We start from the raw sequence: 20579 nt of genomic DNA, 5'->3' as shown, positions 1-20579 counted from the left end.
GATCCATGCTTTTGTTAAATTTTGTTTACTTGCTTGTTCAATCACTCTTTCCATCCATCAGTCAATGAATCAATCAATCAATCAATCAATCAATCAACCAACCAACCAACCAACTGATCAACCAACCAACCAACCAATCAATCAATCAATCAATCAATCAATCAATCAATCAATCAATCAATCACAATCAATCAATCACAATCAATCAATCAATCAATCAATCAATCAATCTACCAACCAACCGATCAACTATCCACCCAACCAATCGGCCAACCAACCAACCAACCAACCAACCAGTAATTTAATCGATAATGCTATAGAGGCTGCATCTCCCATAAGATTTTGAAATGAGAACGTCATCAAACAAATTTTAATCTGTATTTGTATTTCTCTCAGTTCATGGCAGGAACTCAAGTTGACATGGAACAAGTTCACATGAGTATCAGACCGTTGCTACTCAAGTTAGGAGACTACAGAAGTCTTAACTTGCAGCTCATCCAGGTCAGTCATTTGCAATAATATGGCATGGCTTTCCTTGAATAAATGTCTTTCTTAGTACAAGTTTGTTACATATATTAATTTTTGGACTGTTTTTTTTTTTGTCTTACAGAGGTTGTCTCATCTGATGGAGCTCTTTCCTGGCAGTTTTAATGAGAAACTCTGTGAACAACTGCTGGTAGGTTTCCTGTTACAATAACTTAAGTTGAGGTTTTGTAAGCAACATTTCAACTATTCAGGAGTACTTTATGGGGATGGGAGAGGAGAGGGGGAGGGGAGTAGGAATAGAAGACGTGGGGAGGCTCATACGTTCAGGAAACAGGGACCAGTGAAATAGCCCTACAGCACCATGTTCCACCTCTCCTTTCCCAAAACCTTTTGTTGCTTACATGTAGATTTATGCTGTGAGCTGTAAGTGTATGGAGTTTGCATTATATTTCGTGTCTTCCTTTGCTACAAGGCTCACTTGAAAAAGTGGATGGATGTGATTACAGCTGGTACTACTCAGTCACAACAAGCTGCAGGGAAAACAAACCACACCCCTGAAGATGTAAGTGACTTGATATGGAACGTATAAAGAAAGTTAATAGACCTAAATGTCTACTGTTTTCTCATCTCGTCTTTATATTGAACTTGTGTGACCTGAGAAAGGGGTTGGTGTGGGAGCCCTTGGCTTGTATGTTAGAAACGTGCTGTTATTTGTTTCCACTTAATTATACTGTGTGGTAGGAACTACTTACTACTCTTAGCAGGTTCTCATGTCTTGTTTAACTTGCTTTACCAGTTTGCTCAGGAGTTGAAAATCTGCGCATCTATCATCAACATGTTTTACTTGATTCCTGCGGCATCCTCAAAACTGATTGAACCGCTTGTTACCTTGGTGCTCAAGGTTGAAAAAGCTCTTCTGATGGAGGTAACTAAGGAATATGAACTACACTCAGACGCTGTTATTTGAATTGCTGGTTCAATGAAGAAGGAGTAAAGACCGAAGCAATGGTTGAGAAGGGAGAAGAGTGTAAATATAAATTTGATTAAAGCCGGGAGAACCCCAAACCTGCAAATAGTGACAGCAGAATAGGATCAGAAATACCAAGGGTTGTTTAATTCAGATGAGAGATTATAACAAGTCGATTCAATCGAAAGGTGCAATTAAACTTGTCACTAAGTGTAGTAATGCAAAGAAGCGAATGTGATTTACTTTCGACCCTCTCGTGAAAATAAATTATCTTTTCAAAGTGCAACAGACTTCGCAACCTAAAAGAAATAGGTACATGGTACAGAACATTCCAGCATGGCAAAATGACTAATTTCATATACATGTAACCTTGATAAAAAGTGACAGTGTAATTTTAGTTAACCCCGGTAATTTGTTTCAGATTGGAAGTCCGTTAAGAGGGCCGCTGTTGAAGTTCTTGATTCGTTATCCCACTCAGACAGTGGATTTTTTCTTACTGCAGCTTGCAGGCTCTCAAATGAACCGCCTACTGATGGTAAGAAAAATTGACACTCTTAAACGAACTCGCATTAAATTTCTCCCTACACTTATTCCCTTTATGTAATTAATTAAAAGGAACAGCTTGGCACATCCAATCGTCAGTTATTCCTGTCACAAGTCTACCGAACTCTGCCCTTCAAAGTCACTCATTCACCTAAATATTTGTATTTTGTTGTCTAAATTTACCACAATGTAATGCTGTATACAGTCAACTTTCGTTTAACTTTAAGAGGGAACTACTGTTTTTCAGTCATTTTACTGTAACTAAACTCTCTATAAGACGAATACCTCTCTGAGACAAACAGGTTTAGCTGGTCCTGACAGTGTCCTGAAGAGAGAGTTGACTGTAGTTAAATTTAATTAACATTCACAGTACATAACAATCCTCCAGTACTAATAATGAAGTCATTGTACCTTTTATTTCTTTCCAAAGTATGTCCTCAGCCAGGACACCTCCAAACCTTTGAGACAAACATTAGAGGCACATTCGCTGAAACTCGTCAACAGCACTTTTAGCATTCCACAGGTAAAGTTTATTTAATGTTAAAGTAATGCTCTTATGTGTTCATATTCACTCATTCCCAAATAACAGACCTGAAGACGACTTCCGCTTAGGTTATCGAAACGTCAGTCACCAGCAACAGTGCTATTTATAACTACTCTCGCCTTGACGATCATACTATACAAACAAGTATTGCTCTAATTATTAAGTCATTATACTTTCTTTCTTTCTTAGCCTCCTGAAGACCAAGTCTCAGCCGTTCAAAAAAAGATGGAGTTACAAAATCAAGGAATCCAGATCATCAGGTTAACATGCTCTTTTTTTTTCTACTTTTTGTGTGTAGACATTTTCTCCTTCCCCCTCGATAACATAGCAGGACATGTGCATTCTTACCTTTGTGCATCCTTTTTAACAGGTTGTTGGTGAAGTTTAATGATTCCTGGCTTCCAGAGCACCCTGTTTTGGTAAGAACTTGATTTGTTAAATAAAGGCCTCATCAATACTGCCGTTTTTCCCTCACAAAGACCCCAGTATTAAACGAAATCGTAGAAAATGCAAAAAATGGTCCATTGATTCAAAATACACGCTTTATCAATTCTCACACAATGACAGATGGTATTTTTGACCTTGCAACAAGATTTGCAAATTTGCTAAGAAATCTGCAGCAAAATTCACCAAAAAAAAAAAAAATTACCATCTTTATTATTTACTACAAAATTGATGATTTCGACATTGCTGATCCTAGCAGTATGCAGGACGCGTGTCACATATCAACCTAGTAAAATGGCCCAGCTCACAACGAGTCTCTCGTAGCTCAGTTGGTCAGAGCGCCCAACCGGTATCTGGGAGGCCATGGGTTCGATTCCCGTCGGGGAGTCAGAATTTTTCTTTGTCCCATGTTCATGTCATGTTGAACACTTCATCTTCACAAGCCTTCTGTTTTCAAGTTCATGCATATTGTTGTCCATTTCCATCGTTAGTCATCCTCACTTCCTAACGAGTTCCTAACCATTTATCAAGTACTGTTCTACAATTTAAACCATTATTGAACATTGGCTTTTAGCTTCTAAAATCATGGCTATCAGTGATTCTGTAATCTGAGATCATGCCCTTCCTCCCTACTTACCACTGAAAAAAATGCTTGGTCGCAGGTTAATGACCCTGTAATTTACCAAAGGTTCTTTTATTTGAACTTTGTAAAATCTTATTGTTTTTCCTTGTTGTACTAGATTGGCCATTTACGACGAATCTGGGTGTCAAGCAGTTTCCAGGATAGGCTCAAGAAGGTACAATGATGTTCTGCCCTGAAATACTTTGCTATTCTTTGAAATCCATGTAGCCTGGTGTTTTCAACATTGTATTTATTGTATTTTAGGATGGAACGCCGATCCATCGCTGGAGAGAACCAAAACTCCTTGCCAAGTGTTTGCTGAACTATATCAAGTAAGTTGATCTAGACACCATAAGGGACAGGGTAGTGCCATGTTTTAAGTATGGAACTCTGATTCTTTCAGTGTTGGTAAGACCAAAGTGCACTGAGCCCATAAGATTATTTGTGAAATCTTGGAAACTAATATTCTTGTTGCTTTGAATTTTTGACTATGAAATTATTCACTTATATGCTTGAAAAGAGTGTGTGCATTCTCGTAAAGTGCGTCATCCGGGAAGTTCATGAACTTTTGAAAGCTGCACCACAATATATTTTTGAATGTATTAAGTTATTGTAAAAGGCAAAAAATACTTAAAAAAAAAATAGCGTCTCAGAACTTATGGTAAGGAAGGACACTAGAATCAATTTTTTTGAATATGCCACTGTAATTTTTTTAAATTTAATTATAGGGGAGGAAGAGAAAAAAAAAAAAAAAAAAAAATAAAAAGTTATAAAAAAAAAAAAAAAGAAAGATAAAAATTAGGGGGAAAATTATACAAAAAGAGGAAAAATCTCCGTCCCCGATGCCTAATGAACACCCTGCTGTAAAGGCTGAATAGTAAAGAGTCATCGTGATTGATTCTTTTGAAACAAACGTTGCTTCTTTTATCCACTGTAGGCACCGCCCATCAGAAGTGGAATTACTGTTCCAGTTACTGCGTGTGTTCACCATCCGGCACGTGCCTGATTTCCATTTCCTGAGGAAATTTTTAGATGAAACAGTCGCCAAGGTAGGAAACGTCATCACCCCTGCTAAGGCGCAAAGTTACCCAAACACTGTTAAGTGTCTTCATTTAGGTAATATAGGGATAAGAAAGCTCAAGTTCCAGGGGTTTGGAGTTTGTGTCAAGTCTGGGGCCATATCTAAAGTTTTTGGGTAGAGCGCTTTACTCTCACATTTCCTCTCTCTGCCCAATGGGGAAAATGGGTTTTGGGTAGAGGCAATTTACTGAAGCAACCTGCCAAATGCTAGAGGGTCTATCTGTAATAGACTAACATCCCATACGGGGGAGTCACTATACTTTAAGCTTCTTAACAATATGAAGAACCGAAGTTAAACCCTAGTTGATTAACGTTATTTATAAATTATAAAGGAGGCTGGAAAGTTGTTTATTTTATTATTAATTGTAACGTTCTTTCACTCAGGGTTACTCAGTGGAGCAAAAGAGAGCTGTGTTTTTCAAATTTGTGGAACTATTTCATGATCAGAATTTTCCACAAGAACTCAAAGCTAAGGTATGTGCAATCAGGAATTTGCTGACAGGAATGAGAAACGCTTTCAAGAGTAACCAATGTTGCACTCTGCAAATTTTTCTTGATTGCTGGCTGTACGTTTTTCAAGTTGTGATCTTTTCCTTACAGGAGCTTTTACAGAAGATCACGCCAAACCACCCAATATAGCTATCGGGTCATTGTTGATTGTTTAAGATTCACATTCAGTAGATATCACCAATGTACTTAGTAACTCGCTCTTTATGAAGATCTGACTGTTAATTTTGCAGGTGTCGCAGTTAATGCAGTAACGTCCGCTATAACCCCGACCACTTAATTTTCTCATCTTTTTTGTAGTCTTATCTGCCTTCTAGTGTCACATTAGATTTTGTTTTCTTTTTTAAAGCATGTCTGTTGTTTCCGCAGGCCTTGCAGTATGTGCTGATCCCTATGTTCCAAGTGTCGTTTGAGCGTGGTGAGGGTGATGCTCTGATAGGTGGACCCCCCAGCCCTGAACAGGACAGCAATGAAAATGTAGTCAGTGTATTTGTTTGCAAGGTCGTGGATCCAGATAATCCATTTGGAACATCAGTAAGTCACATGCATTTAAATTACATATGACTTTTAAAAGTATGAGTGCATCTTCCTGGGATTTTGTTCACATCATCATCTCACGGATCAGATTTAAGGTGTTTTCTTGGTCAATGAGGTGAAATCCCAAAGCCAATGGTTCTTAAACCTGTACCGGTTTTTTCCTTGGGTATCTCGCGTTACTTGTGTAGGTGTGACAGTGTGACAGTGACAGCGTGACAGTCTGACAGAGTGACATGATGACAGTGTGATGTACTCATGTACCTTGTTTTCCTTGCGTATCTCAGGTTTCTTATGTAGGTGTGACAGTGTCACAGAGTGACAGTGGCAGCGTGACACTCTGACAGAGTGACAGCGTGACAATGTGACAGTGTGATGTTCTGACTTTATTTGCTTTATATCTCACTGGAGAATTTTCAAGTCTGTAACTAAACAGGTTCAATTCTCTTTGCAATTTCAGGATGCTGTGCGAATTCTGTTGTTGCAGTTTTCAGCTTTGCTTGTGGAGCATGCGTCACAGCATATCCATGATGCTGCTAACAAGTAAGTCGAATCAAGTCAAGTGACAATTTCTAGACAAAATCTTCAGTTGCATGAATTTGTTATTACGTAGTAAATAAACGGTAGAAAGAAATTTTTTTACCAACAATAGTTACATGGTTACTGTTGTTGTTGTTCATTTCCACAAAATAATCTATGCTGGTTTTTTTTTCTTCTGTAAAGACGGCAAGGCATCAAGTTGCGTCGCCTGATGACATTTGCGTGGCCATGTTTGTTACCAAAACAGTGTGTGGTAAGATCATTATATTTAAGTGTCTTCCTCATTGCTAACTGGCAGGCCGAGGGGAAAAAAAAAACTTTTGTGTTTATAAATCGACTTAGGGCACAGTTTTCTGTAAAATTTTATTCACAAGATTGATGAGGACAGCCTGTTGTGACAGCGTTAGAAGTGCTGTTTTAATTGGGAGAATAACAATCAAAAACTCATTTGAGTGCTTCGGAGGATTTGTCTAAATAATACTTACAATACTTATTGTTTCCGTTATTGTTGATCTATGACTTCTTGTTCAGGTGTTGATAATTGTTTACACTCATGCAGCATTCTATGTTATGTCCATCACTGTCTTAGGACCCGTCTACCAAGTACCACGGGCACTTACTGCTTGCTCACATTATCGCCAAGTTTGCCATCCACAAGAGAATCGTCTTACAGGTATAACAAAATAAAATAGTACAGTGCAGTGCAGTGGATGCTCATTAGTCTTGACTGAAAGTGTCGAATAGTGTAATCTGCCTGCTTTATTCAATCACAAAGTGGTTATCTTCATTAAATGGGCACTTGTCTATGTTTGGAAGAAGTATTTCATGTGATGTAGACGATAGTGTTGCATACAGGCTATACTCAGCCCTTTAACTCTCAAAACTCTTTGGATGAAACCCTGGTCAGTACGACCATTCAAGGAAAGCTATTGAGCAGTTCTTTCATGTGGTGACTTGTGTTTTGTTATATCTAAAAGTCAGAAATTCTTTTTTAAGCTTGCGGCAGAAAAAATACAAAGAAAATTTTAACATACCATTAAAGATATTCACATTGTTACAGCTTACTTATTTCCAATCTGGAATCTTTTACAACTAGGTATTTCACAGTTTGCTGAAGGCGCATGCAGTGGAGGCTCGGGGCGTGGTCAGGCAGGCTCTCGACATCCTAACACCTGCTATGCCAGCCAGGATGGAAGATGGAAACGTACGTTTTAACTTATTCACGGCCATGCATTAAACCTATTATTGAGGTTTATTTGTTTGACAAGCACTTCAGTTTGAAGTGTCCTGCTTTATTTGTTAGCCAATAAAACTAAAGATGTGTTCGTTTCAGGCGAAGCTTACTCACTGGACCAAGAAAATCATCGTGGAAGAAGGACACACAGTAGCACAGCTGGTTCACATGCTGTATGTTACGTCATTTGTACATAACACATAACATAACATAACGCTTACTTCGTCACTTGTTTTAATAAAACATCATTTTAACGGCTGGAAGAAAGAGAGCAGTTTCCAGCAGGATCCTAAGCGAAGTTTTAGCTGTGTTGCTAAGTAACGTTACACATGCTTATGGCGCTATGGAAACGGGACATGTGTGACAACTTTTGGAGAACTTCTAATTAATCACGCTTTTTTTTTTCAATGGAGGAAAGACTCAGAAACTATAAAAAATTTGACAAAAACTAACAATTCTACAGTTTTGTGATTGGCAAATTGACTCAGTGTTTTGCTTTTCAACAGGACGTTACTGGTTCGTCACTATCGAGTGTACTATCCCGTACGAATTCATCTTATTCAACACATGGTCAGTGCCATGCAAAGGCTTGGATTCACTGCAAATGTGAGTACCGATATTTAAATTTTAGTTTCATGATCAATAAAGAAAGATGCACGGTAAATTGCTATCCATGAGTTTCTTCGTAGTTCAGTGGATAGAGCGCCCGCCCGGTTTCGATTCCTCTCGGGATCTCGGATTTTTTCTCTTTGTCTCATTCTATTTTCATGTTTACCTTGCAATTTATGAAGTCTAGCTTTTTGTGAACTTTGGAAAAACCACAACCTTGCGATTGGGACGTTGATCTGTATGCATGAACTCTTTACATAGAAATTGTTATTATTTAGGCTTCCATTGAACACCGTAAACTTGCTGTGGACCTGGCTGAAGTGATTTTAAAATGGGAACTGCAACGAATTAAGGACGATCAAGAACAAACGACGACAAGTGCAGAGGTAAGACAACTTATGCGTACAATGACTGAGCAGGGAAAAAATAATTGGATGTGCTTGTCATGAATTTCACATTTGAAGTCAAAAACGTGTGGTATGGACTAAGTGTGTTTGTGTTGTTGTGTGACTGTTTAAATACTGCATGCAGATAGGTACATTTCAGTGAATGAGAAGGGACTCCAGTCAATAGCAACAACTGTAGTGAATTCAGCAAAAAGGTGGACTGATGACTAAAAACTACAGTTATAAGACTCCTTAATTTCAGGTATATTTATTTTTCCTTTCAGTCCCAGCAGACGGAGTCCTCCACTACTGTAACTGTAACTGCATCACAAGTAAGTATGTTAACAATAATCCCATTTGCCGTTTCAGTCGCAAACTTTTGTAAAGCTATTTAAAGCTCGTTATGTGTGAGTTCCTTAAAAGCCTCATAGCTGCCACTGACTTGAGCTCTCAAAAACTAGCAAATGGGTTCAGGGTACAACTTAGAAAAGTTGCAAGAAACAGTGTCCTGTTTCATCATAACATATTGTTCTATTCCAAATTGCAAAATGCTGTCTTGTCTAGAATAAAAAGATCGGTTGCTCCGCCTTGTGGTAAATTGGGCCTAGCCTTTACAGTGGACGTGTTACCGATTGGGTTCCTTTGTTTCTCACATGATATTTTCTCCTCTTCAGGTGGGAAGTGTTAAGCGACCGTCTGAGGATTCTGCCACGCCAGAAACAAAACGAACAAGATCAATGTCTCAGGTTAGTGTTTTAGGATTTCATGTTACGACCTTAATGGTTACAATAACCTTAAATGTCATTCATTTAATGTTCGTGTGCGTTGTACACAGAGCACGGCCCGGGTAGCAGTTCAAGAAAGTCAGATCAAATCGCCACTGGAGAAGCACCATGCTGATGCTGTAGTCAACTTTCTACTCAGAATTGCTTGTCAGGTAAAACAAAGTATACGCTGTATTCTATCAATAGAATTATTACAATCGAACCACGACTAAGTGCCACCTTTTTTAGTGACCACCTCTCTGTTACGGCCACCTCCTCAAATTTTCGTCTCGACCGTACACTGATCCATACAGTTAATTTACTCTTTTCGTATTGAAACCTCCCTGCAATGGACCACCTATCTACAACTGTCAGTCAGTTCTGCCCTGGGGTCGCCGCTGGAGAAAGGTTCAAGTGTAAACAATACACCCTTTGGTTAAAATTGTACTAAATGAAGTGTACTTCTTTTTAGGTGAATGAACCATCCACTACTATGGGATCCCCGGGTGAAACTTTGTCACGGCGCTGTGTGGCACTGCTGAAGACTGCACTGAGACCAGATGTTTGGCCAGGTAAGTACTGACGAGGGGAGGGGTTAGGTTGCAGGGCGAGGTGGATGAGGAAGAAGTTTTGAGATAATAAATATATTAAGTGAAGCCGTTTGATGATATTATAGTATGTTTATTTTATATTTCTTCTTTTTTAAGGTACTGATTTGCGAGTTGGATGGTTAGATAAGATCCTTGTTACAGTGGTAAGTACAGTGTTATCATTACGTTTGCCGGGTCAATATTTTTCTCTCACCAAGGTGTGATGGTTTGTCCTTATCCAAATTAATGCTTTATTTTTTTTTAGGATCAGACGCCAGCCGCTAACTATGCCAATGTCTGCACAGCGATTGAGATATTAACCTACCTGCTGTCAGTTCTGGTAAGCAGCAAACTTTTTTTCTTACCAATAAGAGTACCTGCTCTCCCCCATTTTACAGTTTTCAGATGTTGTTTCAATGAAAAACGTTATAAAGGTTTTGCTGAGGTTGATCTGGACTTTGGTGAATCATTACTAGAAACATAGTGCTGTCATGATAAAATTACGCCAGCATGCTAGGATTATTCCGTTAACAATTAAAGTAAAAGAAATTCTGAAGGCTTGTGAAGAACTCTTTTCTTAGATAACTGATGCTTTTACTTTCTGGAAACACGACAGAAGTTGTTGCTTATGTTCATGTTTTTTTTTTAAATGCTATTCCCGCAAAATGAATTGCTTGGTTTCGTGACTGTTCACGGCGATTCCCTGATGTTTTTTTTATTATTTTAGCCACAGCAAACCATCCTGACTCTGTTTAAACCTCTTCAAAGAGGCATCGCCACCTGTATGACTTGCCAAAACACCAAGGTACAATGTTATTCTCATGTACTGCTTTTGTTATTGCTGTATTACATTGTAGACATTACGTGTGGATAAATCCGTGACCAAACTGGAATTTCATTTGTAGCCATGGAATGAGACTTGTTTTTCTAAAGAAACTTTAAGTCAGGACAACTCAGTTATCAAGGCAATGTGATATAGCATGTGTGAGAACTGTACAGTGCTCCTTACAGAGTGAACTCCAATCCAACTTAACTGCTTTCCATGTTTGGTTGATTTTTTTCCAGGTCATCCGTGCTATCCACACACTCCTGGCCAGACTCATGACTCTTTTCCCCCTGGAATCAGGTACGGTATTTCTATTCATTTATTTTGGATGATACTGGAAATTTTTCCGTTCCCATCACGCCAAACATTGCGCGGGAAAGTCTCACGTGCCAATCACCTGATTGGCTGAGTTTATAGCAGCTCCACTCTGATTGGCTAGGGCAATCGCTTTGTGCACCGGTCTTTTTTTTTCTCCACCAGCTTTGTAATAAATTGGTTGCTTTTCATTAACCACTCCAAGATGTTTTCCTAAATCAGTAACTTTTCCTTTTGTAGCTACAGCAACTTCAAAGTATGATGAATTAGAAACCTTGTACGGGAACATTGGAAAAGTGATATATGATGGACTTACTAACTATGAAAGGTATTTTATCTAAAATTCTCATCAATTCTGTGGGTTGGGTTGTTTGTTTCTTCATGTAATGTTCTTATTGTTTCCCCTTTAGGTCTGCTAATGGAGCAACTTCTATCTTCTATGGTCCTCTGATGATGTTAAAGGCAGCTTGCATGCATAATCCCTCGTACATTGATAGGTGAGGTTGCATTGGTGTATGGAAACAATTTTTAAGCGGTACCAATGCGATTTTGCACGAGTCGTGGAGTATAATAAAGAGCCCTTTGCAGCTTACGGTACAAAATCCGCCATGCTGGAGGGCAAGCTACGCTCTGGGATAATGATAATGATAATGCATTTATATAGCGCATTTTCCATATATATATGTTCAAATGCGCTTTACACATACTGTAATTTAAGATACAATTGTAAAGGCCAGACCACAACACCGGGAGCTTCGTGCCCTACTCCTTGCGAATAGTGTGTGGGTTCTTTAACGTCCCCTGTTAGAAGACTGAAGATACAGGAGACGGAACCTACGGGTTATCGTCCTTTTTCCGAGAAGACTAGAATGTCTAACCATTTGCAGATGTAGTTACAAAGGCAGCACATTCTCCTCAGTTATTTTAAGACCCTGAAAGTTGGTCCGGTCTGGGGTTCGAACCCACGACCTCCCGCACAGTAGTCCGGCGCTCTACCAACTGAGCTAACCAGGCGGCGGATATTCACAACAAAGGAAAGTCAAGCATGACTGGTTGAAGTCGCTTTGTTTTGGACGCCCCAGCGCGAAGCTAGCTTTCTAGCCAGGTGTAATTTTGTACCATGTGAACGTTAGCTGCAAGGTGCCAATCGAACTAACGAGCGTGTCCTCAAGTGATTAAGTTTTTAGACCTTTTTATGATGCGTTTTGACAATAAAAAATGTTATTTTATATTTTAGGTTCTTTTTCCACCTAAATCTCACTTCGTACCCTATGAACCACGTACACGTAAATCTTATCTTAATCGTTCCCTTTTAGGTTAATGAATCCGTTCTTCAAGGCGTTACAAAGAATGCACAAAGATCATATAAACGCTGTTCTTGGAGAAAGCACAGGTACACTACAACTTTTCATTTTATAAATATAATTTTTTAATGTTTTATACCTTTTTTTTTTTATTTTCTCCTTTCTTTTTCTCAGGTGCGAGTGACATGTTGATTCTGTGTTTGGAGTTAATCCGTGGTCGGCTGGGAGTAATGAGCGCTGAGATCAGAAAGCTCTTTTTCATCATCCTAACCACACTTATTGAAAAATCACCCGTGAGTACATTACTCTGTTGCCTCTTTTTGTGTGTGTTATTGTTGTTTTTGGAAGGAGCAAAATTAATAGCCTCCTCCAGGCTTTCAGACGATGAAGGAAACGGGCAAAACGCAATGGAAACATAGCAAAATAATTTCCAAGGAAAGAAGACCCTCCCATAATACCCTCACAATCTAACGGACTGTGCAAGGTTAAACTTTATCAATTTCAGGCCAAACAAATATAAAATAGTTTATATAATCCTGTTCGCAAGTGACATCTATCTAATAAATGTGCCGCTATTTTTTTCAGGACTCAAAGCTTCTTCGAGCCATTACCAAGATCGTGGAGGACTGGATTAAAACCAAAATGGTAAGCTTCTAAACTGACATTGAACGGTATCATATTTTGTAAACTGTTTACTAACAGTCCATGTCTTGTTTCAGACACAACTGACCATTCAGCGACTTCCCACACTGAGAGAGAAGTCCTTGTTGTTGGTTCGGATGATGGTTAACTACGAAAAGAGATTTCCAGAAGATTTTGAATTACAAGCACAGTTCTTAGAGCTTGTTAACTACGTCTACAGGTTAGATAGTGATTTGTCTTTAGTCTGAACAATTTAGAGCTAGTTACTAAATTTCGCAATACTCCAAAAATTATCGACGTTTTGCAATGTACAGTTTATGTTTTTGTGACTAGGTTGCATGTGCAAACTAGAAACAAGCTTTAGTGCAACGCGAAATAGCATTTTGAGCTTCTGAAAGCGTTTTTGTTACGAATATACATTTTAATGCTACAAAATAGGCCCGTGGGATTAATTTGGAAAGAAACTGTTGTACTGCGTTGGCAAGTTAACAATACAAAACAGCTCAGCTTTCCTGCAAGCACTGCTAATAATAATTTTACAAGTGCGAACCAGCCACAACATTGATGGTTGCATCGTTTGCTTTCTGCACTTTTTAAGTTTTTTTTTTTTCTCTTTGTGTGTGCTTCAGAGATGAGACACTCGTCAGCACTGAATTGGCTTCCAAACTCGAGCCTGCATTCCTATCTGGACTGCGATGTATCCAGCCACAGATCCGATCAAGATTTATGGAGGTTTTTGATAAAACCATGAAGAAGAAGCTGTACGATCGCCTTCTTTATATTTTCTGTTCTCAGGTATGATTTAGACGGTTCGAATTTCCCTTACGTTTTTTCGTGACTTAATTGGGTTCCATTACACACGCGCAACTCAGAAACAAGTATGCTTGATTTAGACGAAACAAATCATGTTGAAGGCAAATAGTTTGCTTGCAGAATGGTACAGTTGTAAGTAGAAAATGCAATCATATCGACAATAATTCAATGCTTTGATTTCACTTTTGGACTTTTTTCCTCATGTCTCACAGAACTGGGAAGCAATGGGTCCTCACTTCTGGATTAAACAATGTATTGAGGTACGCAAAAGCACATTTAGCTTAAAACGGATCGATTTACTGTCATTTATATGCCTATATCGTACTTCCTATCTAAGTTACACATTAATTTTTGTCTTTGTATCAGCTTCTCCTAGCCGTGTCTGCATGTGAGAGGCCTGTTACACCCTCCAGTACATTCAGCATGCTTCCATCAGTGACGTCAGTCCTCCGAGCCTCTGACAACCAACCGAGTAAGGAAATTATTGCGCATGCTCAGCAGAAGGCTACAGTTCCTGAGGAAAACAAAGAGGAAAAGATGGAGACGGACAGCGGTGCTGCAGACAGCAAGAAAGAGAAAGATGCAGCACTCTGCCTGTTTGAGATTGATAATTCTGAGGTACAAAAGTAACCGAATCGATAAAATTGAAGTTGACACAAGGCGAAATACTCAGGAAGTCAATATACGTTTTTAATATACGGGAGTCAAACCCATGACCTTTCAGATTCTGGTTAGATGCTCTTACCACTTATTTATGGGGGAGGAGGAGTGGTGATCTATTGTTTGGGCGAGGAGGGGGACAGGGTCGGAACCTTTTTTTACGCCCTGTTATCATTTTTGGTTTCACTGCCGAGGTCCCCATTTTACTTTCCTCCACGTATCCAAACACGGAGGTTGAAAGAATAAAACAATGTCTACTGAACCCAAACCCGACCAGAATGTTTCTTATTCGTTGAAAACTACAATTAGCGGGAAAATAACCCTGATAACCTTCCCTTGAGCTGCAAAAACCAGAGTTTCATTTCGATCCTGTCAGTAAGATTTTGATTTTCCTTTGTGATGCAGAAACTACTCACCGCCATGGACAAAGAAGCTGTTACGAGCCGACTAAAGGAGTTGGAGACTGTCCAGTTACTGGCTGAAAAACACGGGAAGTTCATTGACAAGCTTCGTGAGTTCAAGGTATGGTATAAACAAGCCGCACTGGGAACTGTTATGAGGAGTTCTGTTAATTACTGACATCATTATAAAGGAGAAAACCTGTTAGAATTCGATTTCCCTCTCTCTTTCTTCACAGACCGCCTCGTTTCTGGGACCCATGGCTCAGCTGTGTCACAGGTACTCCAATCTTGCTCATACAGTGTGGGTAGACCTGTTCCCTCAGCTGTGGAATCTGCTGACCGAGAAACAACAACAAGTAAGACATTAAAATATGTTGATTCTCGCCTTCAAACAAACAAATGTTTTTAGTTCGTTTTCAGTTTTTTACTTGAAGATCTATCTTTAGATATCACAAGTGTGATCATTTACAAGTTGGAATACACGGCAACAGTTTGGAAAAATAATATAGAAACAGAATTCATTGCCTGACACGGTGGTTTATTCGACGCAAAATATCACGTATGAAAAGAAACAAAGTTAACAGAAACCGACATGTTAGGTTACTTGTAAGTAAAAATTGACGTGGAGTTCACTTATAAGATTAAATAAGTTTCCCGTGATCCTACGAGGATCATGCAATCTAGAAAATCATGTTCATCTCCAACGCGCGCCAAAAAGTCTAACACCTTGCTGGCCATTCAGAGTGAGAGAATTTGTTCAACTAGTTGATTCCACAACCAAAGAAAACTAAACGTTAAACCAAGCGAATAAGCTGCATACCCACCTCTGGTAGCAAGGACATACAGTTTCGCTTATAAGCTGTAAAACATTAAACCTTTTTTTACATATCTATTTTGTTTACTCGTTTCTGTTACAGGTTCTTGCTGGTGAGATCAGCCCTTTCATGTGCAGTGGAAGTCATTTGGTTCAAGTTGATACTTTTCCTAGCTCAGTTCACACGATTCTGGAGGGAGTGTCAAAGTGTAACCCCTGTGTTCCCATCCGACCATGTATTCTCAAGGTAGGATCGTGAGTTTATACTCGCTTAACCCATTTCATTTTGTACTTTTTATTCGAGTCTGTGGATGAAATCAATGAAAGTTTGTGAGAACTGGAAAGTGAAGAAAATTTCTCAAATTCGTTCTTTGACACTCTAAGGAATTAAATACTAATTCATAATAATTCAGGCCTCGCACCAGTTGTTGAGAGGGCAAGTAACTGTTAACCAGATAACTCATTATCCAGTGGATAAGTCTTAGCAAAACCGTGCTATCCACTGGATAGTGATTTATCTAGTGGGTAGCGTTATCCATCCTTTGAACAACCATCCCCAGCAATTCGATGTTTATTAACTTTGTTTTTCCCTTTGGTTTCAGCTTGCTTAGTGCATGTTGTATGTTTCTCGGTTTAATTCTGTTTATAAAGTAGAACGCACTGACATATAAAGTGCAGTGAAAATCTAATCAAGTGTTTGTGTTTTGTAGTATCTTGGTAAAACACACAACTCGTGGCATCGGTCAGGTCTTATGCTTGAGGATTATGCCAGTTTGTGCGAGGAATACTCCAATCATCAGATTTCATATCAGCAGCAACAAGTTATTGATTTTTCACCATTTGAAGAGGATCCGTCAGAGATCAACCAACATGTATGTAATAAAACGTTTTAGCCGTCTGTGTTATCCATATCTGCGTTCTTCTACTTATCTTTGTTGATCTATATTGCTGCAGTTTTGTTCTCTCTCTCTCTGTTTGGTGTTTACCAGCTTTTTGGTTAGCTTTATTGTAAGTTGAATAAAACAGCTTAGAAACACTATTGTTGACTTGCAGAGTGCTGTCTCCATTCAAACCTTCATCAATACATGAAGTTAAGCCTTGCAAACAGCAGCCAAATGAAATTTAAAACAAAGGAATGAGGAATGCGAGAGATACGTTAGCTTTGCGCGTTTTCAAGTTTTTTCATAATTATTGTAATCCATTTCCATCCTCGCCATCGTTAGTCATCCTCACTTCCTAATGAATTCCTGTTCTTTGTAGGTATGTATTTGACTCATATGATATGTAATTGTTTATTCTTTGTGATAAGGAAACTCTGGACGCGTTAGCCGAGATGTATTCATTATTGAATGAAGAGGACATGTGGGGTGGCTTGTGGCAGCAGCGCTGTCGGTATCCAGAGACTGCCACTGCTATCGCTTACGAGACTCAAGGATTCTATGAACAGGCGCAGTCTGCTTATGAAGTGGTAAGAATGATCACATACATGCACAACATGTTACAGCGACTAGCAGCGTTTTCATGAATGGCTCGCAGTTATGGCCAGCTACACGCTCTGCGAGTCTGCTGTACCTGTGAGTGTTTTGTAATAGAACCTTTCACAGTTCACAAGGCTAAATGAAGGTTTTCTCATTCCAGCCTCTTTTAAGCGACTTTGCTTAAAACCCAGCACTGTCTTTAACCTATTGATGTCCGTGTCAACATCCTTAGTCTTGTGGGCTTAAACCGGTATCGACTTATGCCAGTGCATGCCAAAATGTAGTAATTCTGTCAGTGTTGGACGGCTGTCTGCCGAGACTCAATAGGCACCTTCAGATCGGAGAAGAGTACGACTTCTCAAAACCTTATGCTTACGCTTTCGATTATCATCACATTTCACACCAATCTCATACCGATAGTCTTCTTTCCAACTGGTCAGCAACAGAGAGGAGTGAGGGCTCTGAGAAAGTAACGGGATTAAAATTCAAAAGTCGTACTCGAACTTCGATCTAAAAGTCCCTAATCAACTGTCAGAGACGGGATCTATTTGCTCTGGCCAGGCTGATTGTGCTGTCCATGCTTTCTTCATTCTCTTTAGGTGATGGGCAAGGCTCGTGATGAACATAACCGAGGTCCAGCCAACCCTCAGTTAACATCAGAGTACAATCTGTGGGAGGAACACTGGATTAGGTAAATAACTTGCCTTACAATCAGCTTTTATTTCGAAATACGAATTCAGTATTAGACTGAGGAGTATTTGTATGTTGATATTGCGTCTTCCTTCCTGTTTCAGTTGTTCCAAGGAACTCGGTCAGTGGGATTTGTTGATGGAATTTGGAAAAACCAAGGGTCACGCAAATCCTTTCCTTGGTAAGTTCATTTGACAGTTACTGTATTTGTTATATTTTTTTTTGGCGGGGGGGGGGGGGGGGGGGGGAATTGCGTTTGTTACCCCTTGCATTAGTTTTGATCAATGTCGGCGTTTTAAAATGATTAAGATAAAGTTATTGAATGCAACCTTTCCGTTGAGCACGTTACGTTTTGAAACCATCTCCTGCTGCATATAATTGTCTCAAAGTGTCTACTGGAGTTGTTGCTTGGCACTGCGCTAGTATGAAGATACACATGCTATAAAAGTGAAACATTTTTTTGTTGTTATTTTAGTTCTTGAGAGTGCATGGCGCGTCCCTGAGTGGCAATCCATGAAAGATGCTCTCGCACAGGTAAGAATAAATAAATTCATAAAGATATTCGTTTCCTAAAGCGTATATTTTTCGTTATTGTCATATAATGTTATCGTTTAAATTTGACAACTTATGTTTCAGGTTGAAGTGAACTTTCCAGAATCCATTGCATACAAATTAAACCTATATCGAGGCTACATTGCGATTTGTCACCCAGATGATCAACATCTCAACATGGTAGGTGCTATTTACTTCATGTCACGCAATCTATAGCGTACAGCAGCGCTGTAAACCTTCCTTATCACGTCACGCGTGTATACCTTGGGTTGTTTATCAGTTGTCACGCATTTTCTAAGAAGTTCTTTTTGTCTGATAGCGTACGCTATTCATCAGAATACCGTTGTTACCGTAATGATTCAATTTAGCGCCCGGGGCGCTTATTTACTTTTGGCACCTCAAGGGAGGGCGCTTATTCGAGACAGGGCGCTTATTTAATTTTTTGAGAAACAACCAAATGTATCTTATAATAACAGGAACTGTAACAGTTAGAAATTGTTATAGGTTCAGTTACTTTAAAAATAATTGTTCATTTTAACAGTAAATATATACATGAACTGTACGGTGAACGGTCAGGAGTTTATTTAGTTGACGTCAGTGACTTCAGTAGGGCCAGTTATCCACAATAGGGGCACTTATTAGAATAGGGGTGCTTATAAGAATGGGGGCGCTAATAAGAATGGGGGCGCTTATTGGAATAGGGGCGCTTATTTACAAAAACACATTCGAAGGGGGGCGCTTATTCGGAAGGGGGCGCTTATTGGAAGGAGGGCGCTAAATCGAATTATTACGGTACTGGTAATTTTATGATGATTTATTTTTTTGTTTGCTACACAGGTCGACAAACTTGTTGAACATTCCACAACCCAAGCAATCCGTCAGTGGAGAAGACTTCCTCCAGTTATCTCGCAACAACACATTCCTCTCTTACAGGTGGGATTTTTATTTTCCCCTGTTACTGCGATTGTCTTCAGTTTTATCGGTGTCAGTTAGCAAATGCGACTTCAATACTGTTTTCCCGATCCTGCTGCTTATTGTAATTTCTTTATTTGTGTATTTTCGTTGATTGTTTTCATTTGTTATCTTCAGGCAGCACAACAAATCATGGAACTTCAAGAAGCGGCTCAGATTCATACGGGACTTTCACCTCCCAATGTTGGGCGATCCACGAGTCTGCATGACATGAAAGCTATTGTGAAAACATGGCGGTGAGATACTGCTCTACTTAATTAACGTTGAATTATTCACTAAAACGGTTCTATCAGCTGATGTCAACATTTTACTTTTCGATATTTTGGCCTTAAATAAACAGTTTTCTGTACTCCCGTGCGGAATGGATTGTAGTTTCAACGGGCGCAACTATAAACAGATAGAAAAACTTTTTAACACTCTTACCTAATGTAATTATTGAAAATCAACCAGCTCATTTTCTTTTGGTCATTACATCGATTTCTACAGCCCTTCGCTTATTTCCCTTTCGTATAATTATGTCATAAATTTGTATAGACCAACTGTGGAAATTACTTAAAGTATGGTTATTACAATATTAGACATATTTCCCGAATAAAATCGCTTTACATCCTTATAATTTTCACATTTAGAAATCGCCTTCCCATGCCATCAGACAATTTATCACACTGGAGTGACGTGTTTATGTGGAGACATCATCATTATCAGGCCATTGTGGCGGCATATGAGAGTCAAGCCCAGCACGAACCGGTCAGTAAATACACACTTATCTTCCTCTCTGGTCAGTAAATACAGACTTATCTTCCCTTTTTGGTTAAAGAATACACACTTATCTTCCCTTCTGGACAGTAATTATACACTTATCTTCCTTTCTGGTCAGTAAATACACAGTTATCTTCCTTTCCGGTCAGTTATCTTCCTTTGCAATACCTTACCATCCAAAGGATCCACTGGACTATTTCCCGTAGAATTCGATGTTCACGACAGATATTGGTCGCTGATCTTTCCAAACTCCCTTTGTAACCTTCAACCCATATTTTGCAATTAGTCTGTGTTTTAGGTAGCATTCCTTGATAGCTAAGTAACTTTTTATCTTGCTCCACAGTTTAACCTTGTTGTTGTTTTTTAAAGCAGCAGAGTAACCACTCCATGCTTGGTGTCCACGCCTCCGCCTGGGCCATTATTCATTATGGTTACATAGCCAGGAAGCAAGGACTGACGGGAGTCTGCTTGGACTCGCTTAGCAGGTTTGTGTGGACACTTTG

At 39.2% G+C, this 20579-nt stretch overlaps 1 protein-coding gene and 1 non-coding gene across 5 annotated transcripts in view; one reads left to right on the top strand and one right to left on the bottom strand.

Annotated features, from left to right (window-relative positions):
* Nucleotides 1-20579, top strand: part of LOC144659757 (transformation/transcription domain-associated protein-like) — a 79317-nt gene that overhangs the window by 22852 nt on the left and 35886 nt on the right. For 2 of the 4 annotated variants that reach the window (XM_078520252.1, XM_078520255.1), the window contains 46 exons: nucleotides 397-501; nucleotides 611-676; nucleotides 959-1048; nucleotides 1283-1411; nucleotides 1875-1988; nucleotides 2427-2519; nucleotides 2730-2800; nucleotides 2911-2959; nucleotides 3725-3781; nucleotides 3871-3938; nucleotides 4544-4655; nucleotides 5071-5160; nucleotides 5563-5727; nucleotides 6188-6270; nucleotides 6451-6520; nucleotides 6857-6940; nucleotides 7364-7471; nucleotides 7601-7674; nucleotides 8008-8107; nucleotides 8389-8496; nucleotides 8781-8828; nucleotides 9171-9242; nucleotides 9332-9433; nucleotides 9733-9832; nucleotides 9968-10014; nucleotides 10116-10190; nucleotides 10578-10655; nucleotides 10916-10976; nucleotides 11232-11319; nucleotides 11402-11488; nucleotides 12308-12384; nucleotides 12470-12588; nucleotides 12881-12940; nucleotides 13015-13157; nucleotides 13567-13732; nucleotides 13963-14010; nucleotides 14117-14368; nucleotides 14816-14932; nucleotides 15048-15167; nucleotides 15729-15872; nucleotides 16336-16497; nucleotides 16935-17093; nucleotides 17703-17794; nucleotides 17898-17974; nucleotides 18269-18327; nucleotides 18430-18525. In XM_078520252.1, the coding sequence (XP_078376378.1) occupies nucleotides 397-501; nucleotides 611-676; nucleotides 959-1048; nucleotides 1283-1411; nucleotides 1875-1988; nucleotides 2427-2519; nucleotides 2730-2800; nucleotides 2911-2959; nucleotides 3725-3781; nucleotides 3871-3938; nucleotides 4544-4655; nucleotides 5071-5160; nucleotides 5563-5727; nucleotides 6188-6270; nucleotides 6451-6520; nucleotides 6857-6940; nucleotides 7364-7471; nucleotides 7601-7674; nucleotides 8008-8107; nucleotides 8389-8496; nucleotides 8781-8828; nucleotides 9171-9242; nucleotides 9332-9433; nucleotides 9733-9832; nucleotides 9968-10014; nucleotides 10116-10190; nucleotides 10578-10655; nucleotides 10916-10976; nucleotides 11232-11319; nucleotides 11402-11488; nucleotides 12308-12384; nucleotides 12470-12588; nucleotides 12881-12940; nucleotides 13015-13157; nucleotides 13567-13732; nucleotides 13963-14010; nucleotides 14117-14368; nucleotides 14816-14932; nucleotides 15048-15167; nucleotides 15729-15872; nucleotides 16336-16497; nucleotides 16935-17093; nucleotides 17703-17794; nucleotides 17898-17974; nucleotides 18269-18327; nucleotides 18430-18525 (4485 nt within the window). Of the gene's footprint in view, nucleotides 1-396; nucleotides 502-610; nucleotides 677-958; nucleotides 1049-1282; nucleotides 1412-1874; nucleotides 1989-2426; nucleotides 2520-2729; nucleotides 2801-2910; nucleotides 2960-3724; nucleotides 3782-3870; nucleotides 3939-4543; nucleotides 4656-5070; nucleotides 5161-5562; nucleotides 5728-6187; nucleotides 6271-6450; nucleotides 6521-6856; nucleotides 6941-7363; nucleotides 7472-7600; nucleotides 7675-8007; nucleotides 8108-8388; nucleotides 8497-8780; nucleotides 8829-9170; nucleotides 9243-9331; nucleotides 9434-9732; nucleotides 9833-9967; nucleotides 10015-10115; nucleotides 10191-10577; nucleotides 10656-10915; nucleotides 10977-11231; nucleotides 11320-11401; nucleotides 11489-12307; nucleotides 12385-12469; nucleotides 12589-12880; nucleotides 12941-13014; nucleotides 13158-13566; nucleotides 13733-13962; nucleotides 14011-14116; nucleotides 14369-14815; nucleotides 14933-15047; nucleotides 15168-15728; nucleotides 15873-16335; nucleotides 16498-16934; nucleotides 17094-17702; nucleotides 17795-17897; nucleotides 17975-18268; nucleotides 18328-18429; nucleotides 18526-19182; nucleotides 19279-19434; nucleotides 19554-19946; nucleotides 20065-20448; nucleotides 20562-20579 lie in introns of all 4 variants that reach the window. The other 2 variants (XM_078520254.1, XM_078520253.1) reach the window with 2 other exon arrangements.
* Nucleotides 11933-12005, bottom strand: Trnas-acu (transfer RNA serine (anticodon ACU)). The gene has a single exon. It is a non-coding gene; the product is annotated as a tRNA-Ser (tRNA).

The sequence above is a fragment of the Oculina patagonica genome, chromosome 7, assembly GCF_052425735.1.
Source record: "Oculina patagonica isolate OP01 chromosome 7, crgOcupat, whole genome shotgun sequence".
Classification (NCBI taxonomy): Eukaryota; Metazoa; Cnidaria; class Anthozoa; order Scleractinia; family Oculinidae; genus Oculina; species Oculina patagonica.
This window is presented reverse-complemented; position numbering and strand designations above follow the sequence as displayed.